The sequence below is a fragment of the Papio anubis genome, chromosome 17 (genome assembly GCF_008728515.1).
Source record: "Papio anubis isolate 15944 chromosome 17, Panubis1.0, whole genome shotgun sequence".
In the NCBI taxonomy this organism is placed as follows: Eukaryota; Metazoa; Chordata; class Mammalia; order Primates; family Cercopithecidae; genus Papio; species Papio anubis.
The window spans coordinates 54,274,278-54,291,613 of NC_044992.1; the positions used below are offsets into that span (position 1 = coordinate 54,274,278).

Below are 17,336 nucleotides of genomic sequence, written 5' to 3' on the forward strand. Positions count from 1 at the left end.
CTCCCCACTACTTTCAGGTACACCAATGAAATGTAGATTTGGTCTTTTCACATAGTCCCATATTTCTTGGAGGCTTTGTTCATTGATTTTTTTTTCTTTTTACTTTTTTCTCTAAACTTCTCTTCTTGCTTTATTTAATTAACTTGATCTTCAATCACTGATACCCTTTCTTCCACTTGATTGAATTGGCAATTGAAGCTTGTGCATGTGTCACGTAGTTCTCGTGCCATGGTTTTCAGCTCCAGAAGGTCATTTAAGGTCTTCTCTACACTGTTTATTCTAGTTAGTCTTTTGTCTAATCTTTTTTCAAGGTTTTTAGCTTTCTTGCGATGGGTTTGAACATCCTCCTTTAACTCGGAGTAGTTTGTTATTACTGACCTTCTGAAGCCTACTTCTGTCAGCTCATCAAAGTCATTCTCCATCCAGCTTTGTTCCATTGCTGGCGAGGAGCTCCAATCCTTTGGAGAAGAGGTGCTCGGTTTTTAGAATGTTAAGCTTTTCTGCTCTGGTTTCTCCCCATCCTTGTGGTTTTATCTACCTTTGGTCTTTGATGTTGGTGACCTACAGATGGGGTTTTGGTGTGGATGTCTTTTTGTTGATGTTGATGCTATTCCTTTCTGTTTGTTAGTTTTCCTTCTAATAGTCAGGTCCCTCAGCTGCAGGGTCTATTGGAGTTTGGAGTTTGCTGGAGGTCTCAGTTTGTCTCAGTATCACCAGCAGAGGCTGCAGAACAGCAAATATTGCAGAAGAGAAAATATTGCTGCCTGATCCTTCCTCTGGAAGGTTCGTCTCAGAGGGGCACCAGGCTATATGAAGTGTCAGTCAGCCCCTACTGGGGGGTGTCTCTCAATTAGGCTACACAGAGGTCAGGGACCCACTTGAGGAGGCAGTCTGTCCATTCTATGCTCAAACACTTTGCTGGGAAAACCACTGCTCTCTTCAGAGCTGTTAGACAGGGACTTTTAAGTCTGCAGAAGTTTTTGCTGCCTTTTGCTCAGCTATGCCCTGCCCCAAGAAGTGGAGACTACAGAGGCAGCCAGCCTTGCTGAGCTGCAGTGGGCTCTGCCCAGTTCAAGCTTCCTTGGCTGCTTTGTTTACCTACTCAAGCTTCAGCAATGGTTGACGCCTCTCCCTGTGCCTGGCTGCTGCACTAGCAGTAAGCAAGGCTTGATCTCAGACTACTGCACTAGCAGTAAGCAAGGCTCTGTGGGTGTGGGAGCCGCCGAGCCAGACGCGGGATATAATCTCCTGGTGTGCCATTTCCTAAGACCATTGGAAAAGCACAGTATTTGAGTGGGAGTGTCCCTTTTCCAGGTACCGTATGTCATGGCTTCTCTTGGCTAGGTAAGGGAAATCCCCAACCCCTTGCACTTCCTGGGTGAGGCAATGCCCCACCCTGCTTCGGCTCACCGTCTGTGGGCTGCACCCACTGTCCAACCAGTCCCAATGAGATAAACCATGTACCTCAGTTGGAAATGCAGAAATCACCCATCTTCTGTGTCAGTCATGCTGAGAGCTGCAGATCGGAGCTGTTCCTATTCGGTCACCTTGGAACGGAATCCTCCTATTATTATTCAATTAAAATTATTTCCCTCTGTGGGGATTTAAAGATAAGAAAATGATGTTTCCCCTCAAACAATGTCCAGTAGTTCACTGGATAGATAGATCTGTAGCTTAGAAGAGTTGTCTGACCTGAGATTTAGATTTACAAATATTTAACATTATGATGGTAGCCATCATATAAAATGTTTACTACTTCTAATCACTGTGAAAAGCATTTTACATATACTATCTTACCCGTTTCTCACAATAATCATTTGAACTAGATTTCATTATTTCCATTTACCAATAAATAAATCAATAATCATACAGTTAGATGATTTGTAGCTATATGAGTATTAATTTATTAGCTGCTAAGTGGTAGAGCTGGAATTTAGTTAAGCCATGGATTAAATGAGATATCTCCAGGCAATTCAAGAGGTTTTTTTTACTCAATTTATAGTTATGTAGTTCATCAGAAGTATTGTTGTATTTTGTGCCTAGCTATGAAACCAAAACACTAGGTGCCTGGCTTGTTAGATTATACAAAGACAAAAAAAATTAGATCAGGGTTTCTCAACCTTGGCATCATTGATATTTTGGATTAGATAATTCTTTGTTGTGGGGAGCTGTACTGTGCATTGCAGCATGTTCAGCAGCATCTCTGTCATCTATCCATTAGATTCCAGTAGCGCTCCATAATTGTGACAACCAAAAATGTCTCCAGAAATTGTCAAATGTTTCCTAGGAGGCAAAATTGCCCAGTTAAGAACCACTGATGTAAACATTTGAGTTGGCATTCACACTGTATTTAATGTTGTTTATGAAAATGTATTCTCTATATAATGATCAGGGAATTTATAATGCTTATGAATACATATTTATTAAATATCTGGTATGTAAATTAATCAGTTTATTCATTCTTTCAGTCAATCAATAAAAATTTACTGTGTATTTATTGTGGGCAGTCACTGTACTAGGAATTGGTAATACAAAGATAAACAAGACAGTTCCTGACTCAATAGAGCCTACAGTCTAGTGAGTATTACAATTATATAAATTTTGCAGCCTACAACTTTCTTAGGTCATAAACTCATGAGTACAAAATCTGGACTGTTTTTATTTTTCTATCTTATCTTGGTTGAATTAAAAATGTTAAAGTTTTTGTACATGTGAGTTTGTGTTCTGAGTGATCTTAGCTACTGGTATAAATTATGTTCTAATCAGCATTTTTGTAAGTTAAATCAAGATGTTCTCATTTTTCCCTTCTCCAGAGGGTTGCATCTATGTTCTGGGAGACTTATGTGGAGGTGCATGGGGAAAAGGAGGTGCCCGCTATTCAGATATTTTTATGATAATATGTCTGTTTTGATCCTCATTTATCGTTGTCCTTTCATGTTGGCGCTAACTGAATAACCTGAATTTTAATCTGGCATTATATCTTGCATGCACTTGCACTGGTTACTTTGCACTCTTAGCTTGACTGCCAGGCTGCTTTGGGGCTTTTGACTCTTACCAGCCTCTGTTCCCTTCACCGTGTCATGGAAAATATTTTGCTATTCTTGCATGCCATGCTGGGGCTGTGGAAAATTTGGTGGCTATCAGAGACCTTTCTTCTTAGATATCAGTGCTTGCAATTCTTCTCTACTTTCTCCTTGCTATGGTTTCTCAAAAAAGTCTATGAGTCTTGCTGACTTCTAGGGCTCCTAATGGAATAAAAGCACATTTTTCTCGGTTGGTACACACAAATTAGAAGAGAAAGCTCACTAAAATGGATTACTTAAAAGTTTATTTTTGTTAGATAATAAGAGAAAAAAGTACCATATCCCTATCTCCTTACATTAGCAGAATGAATAGATGAGTTGAACCATCTTCCCTCCATCATCTAAAAAGGAACTCATGTTGAATTCTGAAAGATATTACAAAACTTGAATACTGTTTTTTGGTCTATTATGTATTTCAAAGGTGCCTTATTTTTGATTGATTCATTAAATCTCAGAAACAAGAATCTTCATTAATGATTCTTGAAAGCCTTCTTTTTTCCTATGTCTTATACTTATTTTTAATTAAATGAGGTTATAGGTCAAAATATACAACATCCCAGAATTGCTATGTTTAACATTAATGATTTGATAAAACTTACTGTAATTGTGATATAATTAGTTCTTTATTTTGCAGCTGATAATAAAGTGAAGAAGAAGAAAGGAATAAAAGATAGTGCACCCATAGGTGAGTTAAAAGTTTGTTAATTAATTAAATATTTACTGAATAACTAGACAGGGCTAGACACTATGTTAAGAGCTAAAGATATGAATAAGTAAAATGAATTTCTAAAACTTATAGTATTATCTGTGGCAACATTCTTTTTGTATATTTTTAAAAATATAGTTCATTTGGTAAACATAGAGACAATACATTTATTTTAAAATACCCATTTTATTTCTTAGACAACTAGTTTAATCGTTTCCCTTCCATGTTATTTTGTTATTATATGCCCATTTCTTATTACCTGAGATTCCTTCTGGCTACATCTACATCTGAAAAAATATTTAGTAATACTATGCTTTTGCAACAACAGGCCATTTTATTATTTTTAGATTTTGTAATAATCTTGACAAGTATAAAAATCACAAAATTATAGATATTCATGAAAAGTCATACCTTGAAATATTGTTTTAATTTAATAAATAGAGACTGTAAAGTTGGTAATTCAAGTAAAATCAAGCCTTCCAACTCAACTTTTCAAGGCCTTTACTGATTATAATTACTCAGTTTGGTTTCTGCATTGCCATATTAATTAATTATTTGATCAAGATGTTTTATTGATTTTTATAAAGTTAAGGATTTGTGTCCTAAAGTACAATAAAGACCAAGGGATAATTTTCTTTCATTATTTCAAGCAGTAAGTAGGACTTATAACATGTGAACTTCATGCTGTTGTAGATTTGATATTTTCCTTATTCCCTTATTTCCTTATACTTGTTTCCTAAAGGAGGGAAGATTGATGTCAGTAATGTGGATGCTATTTTGAAAAACATGGATATAAAACTTACAGAAGAAGAACAACAATATCTACTAGACCACCTGTCAGCTACTGGTGAGGCTTTAAAATAGCTCATTGTGGGTGTCAGATACTATTAAGCTTATGATTTTGGAGACTTTTCTGTGGGAGTTTCTGATTCTATAATTATTTGAATTGTCTAAGCTAAATATTTTTTTTAAATATTTTTATACCATTATAAAAGTCCTGCTACTTATTATTTGACAGGCTAAGCAATAGTAAACTTCTTAGACATTAGTACCTGATTCACCCTGCTGCCAGATTATTCTCCCTAAAGCACAGTTTTTAATGTGCTACCCTGCTGTTCAAAAACCTTTAAGGACTATACACACCTATATTTTTGCCCTGTTTTCATTTTTAAAAATTGAGGTATAATGTACATACAATAAAACCACAGATTAAGGTTACAATATGATGAGCTTTTTTTTCATTCAATAAATATGTAAGAAATATTATTTGCAACAACTGGGAGAAAGATAATTCTAAATACAGCAATAACACACCCCTGAGACACTTTGAAATTAACCAGTCTTTATTTTCCAATGCGATTGTGGAGAAGTGTTGTGAATAAGAGTAAATAACAGAATTGAATAATCTATCTAGTCAGGAATGGAGTCACCAAGTTTCTTTGCTTTTCTGTCATTTGAAAGTAAATCACAGCTACAGAATAAAGGAAAACAATATTCATAGATATGGGTGATGAGTTTTGACAATCATCAAAAACCCACACTGCAATCGGGATATATATATACACACACACGCACACATACACACACACACACACACACACACACACACACACACACACCCCTTCCCAGAGAATTCCCTTATGCTCCTTGCCAGTTAGTTACTTACTCCTCCCCTGAGACAAACCACGCATTTCTACCACATTCTTATCACCATTGATTAGTTTTGCCTGATATAGAACTTTCTGTAAATGGAATTATACAGTATAATCTTACATATGTAATCTTTTGTGTATGGCTGCTTTACTCAATAAGGTTTTGAGATTCATCAGTGGTGTTGAATGTATCAGTTCCCTGCCCTTTTTGCTAAATAGTATTCCATTGTATGACTTTATCAACATTTGTTTATCCTTTTTCCTGATATTAGACATTTGAATTGCTCCAGTTTTTGGTGATTATAGTCCCTGCAAACATTGAAACTGTAAGTTTGAATTCAAACTATACCTTATAGTTTGAATGTTTGTAGTGACTAGTAAAAACTACCATTGTTTTATTTCAAAGTGGCTATACCATCTCCGATATAAGCATTTCAGTTGCTGTGCAGACTTTCTAGCACTTGGTAGTATCAGCTATTCTTTTTTTTTTTTTTTTTTACTATCATTATATGTGTGTATTGGTATTTCATTGTGGCTTTAACTTGTATTTCCCTATGGACAAGTAATGTTGAACAACAGGTTGTAAATTGCCATTAGCATATTGTGTTTTCTGAAGCGTCAACTCAAATATTTTGCCTACTTTTTGATTGTTTTCTGATTATTGATTCTTGAGAACCCTTTATGTATTATAAATACAAGTTTTTATTTGATAGGCACTTTGTAAACATTTCTTCTCAGTCTGTTACTTATCTTTTCATTTTCTTACCAGTGTTTTTGGAAACTTTTTTTTGTAGATAGTGCTTTTGTGCTGTATCTAAGAAATCTTTACCTAACCCAAAGATGCAAAAATTTTCTACTATGTTTTCTTCTAGACCAGTGCTGTCCAATAGATATATAAGGCAATCCTCATATGTAATTTTAGGTTTTCTAATAGCCACATTAATAAAACTTGAAAGAGGTAAAAAAATTATTTAAAAATAGATTTTAAATAAAAATATCCTAAAGATTATCATTTAAACTTGCAATCAGTATAAAAACTTATTAATGAAATATCTTACTTTCCTTTTCTCATACTAAGTTTTTGAAGTCTATTGGATATTTTACTATTATAATATTCCTAACTTCAGACAATACACATTTCAAATGTTCAACAACTGCATGTAGTTAGCAGCTACCGTATAGGGCAGCAGAGTTCTAGAAGTTTCATAGTTTAAAATTTTACATTTAGATCTGTGATCATTTTGACCTGGTTTTTGCATATGTTATAATACATGGGTTGAAGTTCTTTTTAAAAAACATATGGATATTCAGTTGAACCAGCACCGTTTGTTGAATGGACTATTCTTTACCGTTGAACTGCCTTTGCCCTTCTATATGTATGTGGCCTATATGTATGTGGCTTTATTTCTGGATGATCTATTCAGTTCCATTGATTTTTGTGTGTATCCTTTAATGTATTTTTATCATAAGTCTTGAAGTTATGTACTGCCAGTCTACCAACTTTGTTCTTTTTTTGCAAAATTGTTTTGACTATTGTATTTTTGACTTTTTTTAAATTTTTTGCTTTTCCATATAAATTTTAGAATCAGCTTGTCAATTTCTACCAAAAATTTCTGCTAAGATTTTTATTAGCATTGCATTTAATCAATCAATTTGGGAAAATTGACAATTTTACAATATTGAATCTTCTAATCTGTGACAAGGTATATGTCTTTATTTATTTATCTTTGATTTATCTCATCAGTGTTTTATAGTATTTAGCCCACAGAATTTTTTTTTTTTTTTGAGATGGTGTCTCACTCTGTCACCAGGCTGGAGTACAGTGGCACAATCTCAGCTCACTGCAACCTCCGCCTCATGGGTTCAAGCAATTCTTCTGCCTCAGCCTCCTGCGTAGCTGGGACTACAGGCATGCGTCACCACTCCCAGCTAATTTTTGTATTTTTAGTAGAGACAGGGTTTCATCAGATTGGCCAGGATGGTCTTGAACTCCTGACCTCATGATCCACCTGACTTGGCCTCCCAAAGTGCTGGGATTACAGGTGTGAGCCATTGCGCCCAGCCTTAGCACACAGATTTTTATGTATGTGTATGATTTTCTTACATTTCCTATGGTACTGATAGCACACAGATCTTATACATATTTTGCTTGATTTATACTTAAGTATTTCATGATTGTTGGTAGTATTATAAATGACAATTCAAAAATCAGTTTCCAGTTATTTATTGCTAGTATATAAAAACATCATAGATTTTTATAGATTGGCCTGTAAATTCACCTGTTAGTTTTACCTTTTTTGGAAGAATCTTTAGAATTTTCTTTGAAAATATATATGTCTCTATGAATAGAGGCTGGTTTATTTCTTTTTTTTCTCTAATCCACATCCACATGCCCTTTGTTTTCCTTGCCTTATTGTACGTTCTAGGACTTCCAGCATAATATTGAATAGGAGTGATGAAACTGGATATCCTTCCCTTGTTCCCACTTTTAGGGGGAAAGAAATCAGTCTTTCACCATTCAGTATGATGTTATGTGTTTGTCAATGCCCTTTATTGAAGGTTGAAGGAATTTTATTTAATTTCTAGTTTCCTGAGAGTTATCATGCATGGATACTCAATTATGTGAAATGCTTTATGTGCATCCATCAGGTTTTTTTTCCTTATTTAGTTAATATAGTAAATTACATTAATTCACTTTCTAATATTAAACCTATTTTGCACTCCTAGGATAACCCTTATTTGGTTATAATGTATTATCTCTTAAATATATTCCTTGATTCAATTTGAAAATATTTTTGAGGATATTTGTACCTAAGTTCATGATGAATTTTAGATTGTAGGGTTTTTGTTTTGGTTTGGTTTGCTTATTTGTTTTCTGTTTTTGAGACAGTTGCCCAGGCTGGAGTGCAGTAGCATGATTGTGACTCACTGCAGGCTCAACCTCCTAGACTCAAGTGATCCTCCTGCCTCAGTCTCATGAGTAGCTGGGACTACAGGCATAAGCCATTGAATTTGGTCAGATTGTACCTTTTTTTCTTATACTATCTTTGTGTGGTTACAGTGTTAGGGTAATATTGCTCTCATAGAAAGAATTGGAAAACGTCCCTTCCTCTCCTGTTTTCTGGAAGAGCTTGTGTAGAGTTGGTGTTATTTTTTCCTTAAATGTTTGATTGAATTTGTCATTGAAGCTTTCCTCTCCTGGAATTTTCTTGATTGGAGGTTTTAAGTATTCACAATTTCTTTAATAGATACATGAATATTTGGCCTATCTATTTCTTTTCTAGAGATCCTTGATACTTTGTGTTTCAAGAAATTTGTTCATTTTGTTTAGATAGGACCTTTATGGATATAAAGTTGCTCATAATACTTGCTTATTACCTATTTATTGCCTGCAGGATCCGTAGTTATTTTCCCCTCTTTTATTCCTGACTATTGATTATTTGTGTATTCTCTGTTATTTTTTTATCATGTTACCAATTTTATTTATTAAAACCAGCTTTTAGTTTCATTGATTTATTCTGTCAGTTTTCTGTTTTCAATTTTACCGACTTCTGTTCTTTATTTCCTTCCTTGTTCTTGCTTTAGGTTAATATTGTTCTTTTTCTAGTTTTGTCAACTAGATTTGATCACTGTCTTGATAGCTTTCTTTCTAGTGTAACCATAAATACTACCCACTTTTTCTTTCAGTACTACTTAAATGTATCCTACAATTCTATTGTATTTTTATTATTCAATTCAAAATATTTTCTAATTATTCTTATGATTTCCTCTTTGACTTACGGGTTATTTAGTGTGTTATTGAATTTCCAAATGTTTGTGTAGTTTTGAGATATTTTTCTGTTTTGGATTTCTGGTTTAATTTTGTTCTGGTCAGAGATCATACTCTGTATAATTTGTGTTCTTTTGAATTTGTTGAAGTTTATTTTATGGCCTATTTTACCTATTTAATAAGTATTAATTACTTATTTGTATATAACAAATTACCCCCAACACTTAATGGCTTCAAATGAGAACCACTTATTTGCCCACAGCTTCAGTGGATCAAGAATATGGGAGTGACATAAGGGTGGTTCTGGCTTAGGATCTGTGATGAGATTGCAGTTAAGATATAGGCTAGGGTTGCAGCCATCTGAAGGTTTCACTGAGGTTGGGGGATTCACTTCCAAGATTACTCACTTACATAGTTGTTGCTATTAGCAACTTAAGTCCCCCTGGGGATCCTTGCCATGCGGGTCTCTCCATAGGTTTGAAAGATATTTTTCCTTCATTTTGGAAGGTGTTTTCACTTCGTATAGAATTCTGGGTCAACAACTTCTCCTCTCTCCTAGTATTCTAATAATTTAAAGATATAACTTCGTAATATTTTATCTTGCATAGCCTTTATTGAGAAGTATGCTGCAATACTTTTCCTCTATATGTAATACGTTCTTTTTCTTTAGCTGCCTTTAATTTTTCTTTTTATTGTATGCCTCCTCTCTGAGGCAGCCAAACACTGCATTGCATTGTAGTGGGCCTTGTGTGGGAGACAGCTTCTTGTCCCTTTTCCAGTAGTTGGAAATCTTTACTTGGTATTAGCATAGGATCCTAGCCCAAGATGGTATCCTACTTCTCTCTCAGGGGGAGAGTTTTTTAATTAACCACTTCCCTCGTCACCACCCCCCAATTTGTTTCGTGATTTGTGCCCTGAGAGTGACAGAATTTGTTGCCCCTCCCCAGCAGCATACGGTTTTTGAGCCTTATGAAAAAAGGGCCCATGCAGACCTTATGTCTTTCACATGATGGCAGTTACTCCTCTCCTCCAGTCTGGCTTCAATGTGGAAAGCACTTTCTGATCCTCTGCCATGCCCCAATCTTTCTGCCATGAGCACCTGGAGGTGGTGCATGGAGAAAAATCTGCAAAGTTTCCTCTCAGATTTTATTTTCAAGTATTTTAAACCTGCAGAAATAATACAATGAACATCTGTTTACCCAACATCCATATTCACAAATGTTAGTTATTTGGCCACATTTTCTTTATTGCTGTCTGTGTATCTATACATGATAGATTATTTTCAAGACTGACTATAATAATTCTTCCCAATTCTTTATAATTTTATTTTGCCATTCTACTCAATAAGAGGTAGAATATCTCCCTGTCCTTTGAATCTGGCTTTTTACATTAAAAAAGTATTAACTTTCCTTAAAGCAACCTAAGTGCTCATCAACAGGTGAATGGGTAATGGAAATGTGGTACTTATACACAATGGAGTACTGTTTAGCCATAAAAAAGAATGAGATCCTGTCATTTACAACAATATGAATGGAACTGGAGGTCATTATGCTAAGTGAAATAGGCCAGGCACAGGAAGACAAACATTGTATGTTCTCACTTATTTTGGGATCTAAAAAGCAAAATAATTGAACTCATGGAGATAGAGGGTAGAGGCTGGAAAGGGTAATGGGAGGGTGTTGGGGAGATGGGATTGGTTAATGGGTACAAAAAAAGTAGTTAGGAAGAGTGAATAAGACCTCGTATTTGATAGTACAACAGGGTGACTATAGTCAACAATAATTTAATTGTACATTTTAAAATAACTAAAAGATTATGATTGGATTGTTTGTAACACAAAAGATAAAAGTTTGAGGGAATGGATATCCCATGTTACATGATATGATTGTTATACATTGCATACCTGTATCAAAACATCTCATGTAACTCATAAATATATGTACCTACTATGTACCCACAAAAATTTAAATAAAAAGTTTAAAAAATTATTTACTTTCCTTAATTCACAGAACAAAACTTTTTAAATCACAGTCGGCTAAGAAACTTCAAAAAAACCTCCTAGTCTTCTAGCAAATAATCAGAAATTGCATGACTTATTTGCAGAAGTCACATTACCTAGAGTCTGTTTGAGAGCATATTACCAAAGAGTCTTATCACTGATTCTTACTCTCTTGGTCTTATGAGACTAATTATAGTTTTGAAGATTGTGTGTATGTTCATGTAAGTTGTATTTACATATTCTTTTACTGTACAATTGGTATTTATTGTTTTCTTTCCACACAGATAATTATCTGACACATATATGGGGGCCAGAGGGTAGCATCAGGTCATGCTGCCATTATTTGTAACTGTTTGCTAATTAAAATCATATCTCCCCTAACTTCTTTTTATGGACCTTACCAAATGTGAAAGCAGAAACATTAATTATAGAGTTTCTTCTCTCCGTATATTTAGGAATATTTGATTGGCTACTCTCCATGAAAAACTATTCTCCAGGCCACTGTAACAAGTCCCCGGGTTATATATTACATGTAGAGATTAGATAGGAAATTTAATAAAATAGATTTTATACTTTTAAAAGATGTTATAAATATATCAGTATTATATTCAAATGAGAAAAGATATATGATATGACTCTTTTTTATATCAGAAGAATAGATGTAGACTCTACTTCTATTACTTTTAAAAATAAAAACACTAATGGCTATTTTTTTTTGCATATGCAATTTGCTAGGCATAAGTCTAAGTACTTCTTCTGTCTCTTTTAATGCTTACTCAAAGCCTGTGAGGTAGGTAGTATTATTTTCTCTGTTATAGAGATGAGGAAGTAAAAACAACAGGTGAGGAAATTCTAGAGGAAATGGTAAAAATTACCAAATATGAGTTATTTTTTGAGTATCAATGCTTATATATGTGAATTTATTTTACCTTATAGCTGATGAAGATATGGATATGAATACATTGACAGGAGTTGTGAAGATGCTTAAAGGTGAGCAAAAAATTGCCATGTGAAGACTGATAAAAGCAGTATGCTCCTTTCTGTATTTTTCTATATTTTTGTTTATCCTTGTATTTTATTAATAGGCTATTTTTACCATTTACTAAAAATGGTTAAAAATTAAAAGGTACGAAAGGCTAAAAATAAAATGAAACACATCCTTATTCTATCTTTTCCCACCTCCAGTCATACTTCCCTTGAGAAAACCACTTCTGAATGCTTCTGGTTTTGGTTCTTTTAATCACTTCTATAGATTTAAATAATATGCTTATAGTACTATATACTGATTTATTTACAGTAGTGACTTTCAGATCTTTTGGTGTTCAGACTCTTTCATTCTTAAAAATTATTGAGGATCCCAAAGAGCTTTAGTTTATGTGAGTTGTATCTGTTGATATTTACCATACTAGAACTGAGAAAATTGTACAACATTTATTTAATGATTTGTTTAAAATAATATTAGTAAACCAATTACATGTTTACATAAATTTCATGCTTTCATTAAAAATATTTTTTTCAAAAAATTTAGTGAGAAAAGGAGCATTATTTTACATTTTTGTCAATCACTTTAATGTCTAATTGGAATCTTATATCTGCTTCTGTGTTTGATCTGTTATGATAGGTTGTTTTGGTTAGTATATGATGAAAATCTGGTCTTACATAAATATATAGTTGGAAAAGAGAGAAGAATTACCTTTTCAGATAATGGTGAATATTCTTCTTTGAGATTACACCAAAACTCCACTAGTGGCAGTTTCTTAAAGGTTAATTGCAATGTAGACTCCAAAAACCTATTAGTGAACTTTTTATACTTTATGTTAAAATTGACTTGGCTATTTTGCTCATTAACCAGATTTTTAAAAATACTTGTATAATTATTTTTTATAATTATTTTGTTATTTGGAAAATATAGTCATGCATTGCTTAATGATGGGGCTACATTCTGAAAAATGCATTGTTATGTAATTTTGTCATTGTGCAATTTTGTCATCATGAGAACATCACGAGTTTACTTACACAAATCTAGTATGATGTAACCTATTACTTGGAGACTATATTGCTCACAGGCTACAAACCCGTACAGCTTGCCACTGTACTGAATACTATAGGCCATTGTAACACACATGGATATTTGTGTATCTAAACATAAAAAGGTATAGTAAAAATACAGTATTATAATTATATGGGACTACTACAGAATATGCAGTTCATCATTGATCCAGACATCATTTTGTGGTGCATAACTGTACTGGATCATTGAGGTTTATAGAGCTTCCAAATGTTCACACATTTCACTACATATTTAAAGAGATCACATTCATCTGTATAACCACTAGTCTTTTAAGAAAGGTCTTTAACCTTTGGGAAGTTCTTAGACTCATGATGGCAGATGCGAGTTCTCCAAAATTATTTTCATTTAAAAACTTGAATTTTATCATCGACAACAAACATTTTCAGTTGTTTTCCTTGAAGTCTGATGGGTTTGCTTTACTCAGTTTCAAGATATCTTCCATTACTTCCTTTACTCATTTTCAAGACATATCCATATCTGAATAAGTATAGTTTTCCTGTCATTCAGATAAAAATGTTGTCCATGAAGAAAGCAGCTGGTTCAGCTCACAACTTAACACGGCATGCTTTTGCCCAAGAAAACTCTTTTTGTTCTGTATGTAGAAGTACTGTCTTTATTTCATCATGCAAAATACTCAAAAGACATATAATTATCAAGGTATTCTTAAGTAAAATTGGTTTTTATTGTTTATTATTTTACCACAAATGCATGGCAGTGAAGAATATAATGACTACCAGCACTGCTTTGGTGCTTCTGCCTTGATTTGTAATCACATGCCATCAGTTTTACACACTTTTGCTTTTGTATTATCAGTACAAATGTCAACACAATGAAAAAGGCAAATAATGTCTAATTACTGTTATGAAAATAGCTTTGACCTTGTGGGTCCCCTGAAAGGATCTTGGCAATTCCTGAGGGTCTGCAGACAACACTCTAAAATCTGCAGCTCTAGATGTTAGCTATTGACTCCCTGCTGCTGCTGCTGATGATTTCACTCCTGACATAGCTTCCATATCCCTTCCCTTTCTCAAGTTGTTATACTTAAGAGATTAGTTTCACTTCGTCTGTTCACTGAATTTGTAACTTTAAATAATAAACACTAGCCTCTCTTTCTTCTTCCATATCCTTTTGACAGTATCTCTTGACTCTCTACCGTAGAATCAAAGGATATTAGTACCTTTAATCCTCATTAACTTCAATTTCCAGAAACCTATTGGTTTTACTCTTTCATTGTTAAGGTTATATAATTATATGGATATATCTATGGATATATAATACTTATATAATTTTTAAATGTACAGGTATTATTTTAAAGTATATCTACATAAAATTATGTCTCTATCTACAGATATGTGTATATGTACTTATATGTATATATCTACAGCTATGTATATATGTATATGTACTCATATGTATATATCTAAGATATGTGTATATGTATACTTTTAAAGTTTCTAAGTTTATTAGTGGTTTAGTAATGTAGTCACTTCTTTTAGTGTTATGAAATCTGTGCTACCCAAAGGAGAATATCCTGATGTCCTGGGTTCTTCCTTTTATCAGTATCAATACCTCAGTGTTATGTCACATTTTAGTTTAAGTTTTGTTCATATGTATACTATAAATTTTTTTCCTGAAATTTCTACTGGGGTTTCTTTTTCTTTTTTTCTTGTCAAATGATGGAACCAATGAGCTCTTGGCCACATTAATAACATCTTCCAGCTTCTTACTCATTCCATATAATGGATTCTATTCTATTATATTGTCTATAATGATAGTTTATTCGGGAATATAATTCTAAGTTCGATCTTATTTTCCTTCAGAATTTTAAAAAACGTGAACATTATTTATAAGAATCCAATGTAGCTGATGAGAAGTTTAATAACAACCTAAGATATGTTCCTTTTCTTTTTTCTTTTTTTTTCAAAACTGAGTTTTGCTCTTGTTGCCCACGCTGGAGTGCAGTGGTGGGATCTCGGCTCACTGCAACCTCTGCCTCCCGCGGTCAAGCGATTCTCCTGTCTCAGCCTTCCAAGTAGCTGGGATTACAGGTAGCCGCCACCACGCCAGGCTAATTTTTATATTTTTAGTAAAGTTGGGGTTTCACCATGTTGGGCAGGCTGGTCTTGAACTCCTGACCTCAGATAATCTGCCCACCTCATCCTCCCAAAGTGCTGGGATTACAGGTGTGAGCCACCACGCCTGGCCTAATTGTTATTTCTTTTCTCTTTGAGGCAAGACTTTTCTCCTTATCTTGGAAATCTGAAATTTTACAATGATGAGTTCAGTTGTGGATCTTTTTCATACATTTTGCTTAGAACTCTGTGGGCTTTCTAAACTTGAAGGTGCTTGTGTCTCTCTGAAGACCTATTTTTTTTAAGTTTGGCAATCTTACTTTTAATTTTTTTCCAGAATCTTGAAGTTCTTACTAATAATTTTTAACTTCTAAGGGTGCCTCCTTTTTATTCATTTCACATAGTCTCACATTCATGCATTATGAGTATACTATCTTCCAGAATCTCTTTTAGCATATTAGAGATCTTTGTTGGTTTATATTATCTTTCCATTCCTTAATCATCTATTTATGTAGTTAAGAATGAGAGACTGAATAGATTGTACCTGGTAGCCAGTAAGAGTTTGTCTTGTTTTTGTATTTGTGGATTGGTTGAGCTCTTAGGTTTCCAGCATGAATAAAAGCCCTGTGTATGAATGAAATGAATGAAATGTGTTCTCTGCCAAGCTTTGCTTCAGAGAGAGAAGGTAAAGAGGCAACAGTTAGTTCAGAGGCCCTTTAAATGGCAAAATTAGTTGGGCTTTATTCTCAGTCATGAAAATCCACCTTTACAGCTGTGGTTTTCATTCTGTTGCTGGAGAGTTCTCCAGTATTTCGGTTAGGGAGTAAATGCTAAACTGCCTGTTCTGTGACTCAGGGATTTTGGAGAAGCGGAGGTTGAGACTGGCTGGTACAAATGTTCCATAAGCAGACTTTCATTTAATCTCTTTATTTTCAAATTTTCCCTTCTTCCTGGCTTCTTAATTTTAAACTTAGTACCTGCCAAAACTGAGCATTGAGCTTTTCTGTTTTTTTTTTTTTTTCTGGGCAAATTGGCTTCCTTCACATCTTTACTTCTATATACCTAGATCCTCCTCCTTTGAGTAGTCTAGACTGTGGTTTCCTCCACTCTGTTTTATCAATTTGTATTTACTTGTTTACTTCTTTGTTATATGTCTCCCCAAAGTAGTGTATAAACTACTTGAGACAGAGAATTTCTGTTTTGTTCGCTACCATATCCCTAGCACATAGGATAGTGCCTGGTACACAGAAGACATTAAACAATGAAATGTTTAATAAATGAATAAATAAATGAACATACTTTGCTTTCGTAAATACAAACTTCTTTTCTACTTATGCCCACATCTCCCCTTCCATATTTATTCTCTTTGAATTTATTATGAGTTTATCACCTTTTCCCCTTATTTTAATCATTTCAATTTTTTTAAAGGGATCTTGGCAAGAAAAGGAGAAAAGCATGTGTCTTCACTGCCAGCCTTTAGGGTTACTTATGAGAATATTTTTCATGGGAAGAAAAACTCCTATTCTTTCATGTGTTCATCTACATTATGGCAGAAATCTTTTTTGTTTGTTTGTTTTTGGTAAGACTATAGAATTTGAAGATACTGAAAATGAAAACATTTTTTATATTGCTAATGCGAACTTGGTTACAACCTAAATATCTATGGAAAAATCAACATGTGAAATATTTATTGTGATCAGGTGAATATAGTCAACAATGGTAACTAATATATGAAGTTAGTCTCAAATTAAGCCACTGCTTTCAGGTAAAATTTATATGGACTGATTGTCTATGTTATCATATAATGCCCAATAATTTTTACTGTGTCTTCAGCCATTCATTTATCATCACACACTGAAGCATAATGAAGGGAATGATTTCTATTTTAATTCTCATTATTCTAATAAACAATTCGCACTGTTTGTTTTTCTTAATGATAGTAAAGCACCATGTTTTCATACTTCAGACTCCTTAGAAAAAATCA

The 17,336-nt window shown here is 33.8% G+C and overlaps 1 protein-coding gene across 10 annotated transcripts in view; it reads left to right on the forward strand.

Annotated features, from left to right (window-relative positions):
- LOC103878903 (EF-hand calcium-binding domain-containing protein 3) overlaps positions 1-17,336 on the forward strand; it is a 514,301-nt gene that overhangs the window by 204,158 nt on the left and 292,807 nt on the right. For 9 of the 10 annotated variants that reach the window (XM_031657656.1, XM_031657654.1, XM_021929308.2 and 6 more), the window contains 3 exons: positions 3,718-3,768; positions 4,532-4,636; positions 12,146-12,199. The exons of the other annotated variant lie outside the window; for it this stretch is intronic. In XM_031657656.1, coding sequence (XP_031513516.1) covers positions 3,718-3,768; positions 4,532-4,636; positions 12,146-12,199 — 210 coding nt within the window. The remainder of the gene's footprint in view (positions 1-3,717; positions 3,769-4,531; positions 4,637-12,145; positions 12,200-17,336) is intronic. 10 annotated transcript variants of the gene reach the window in all.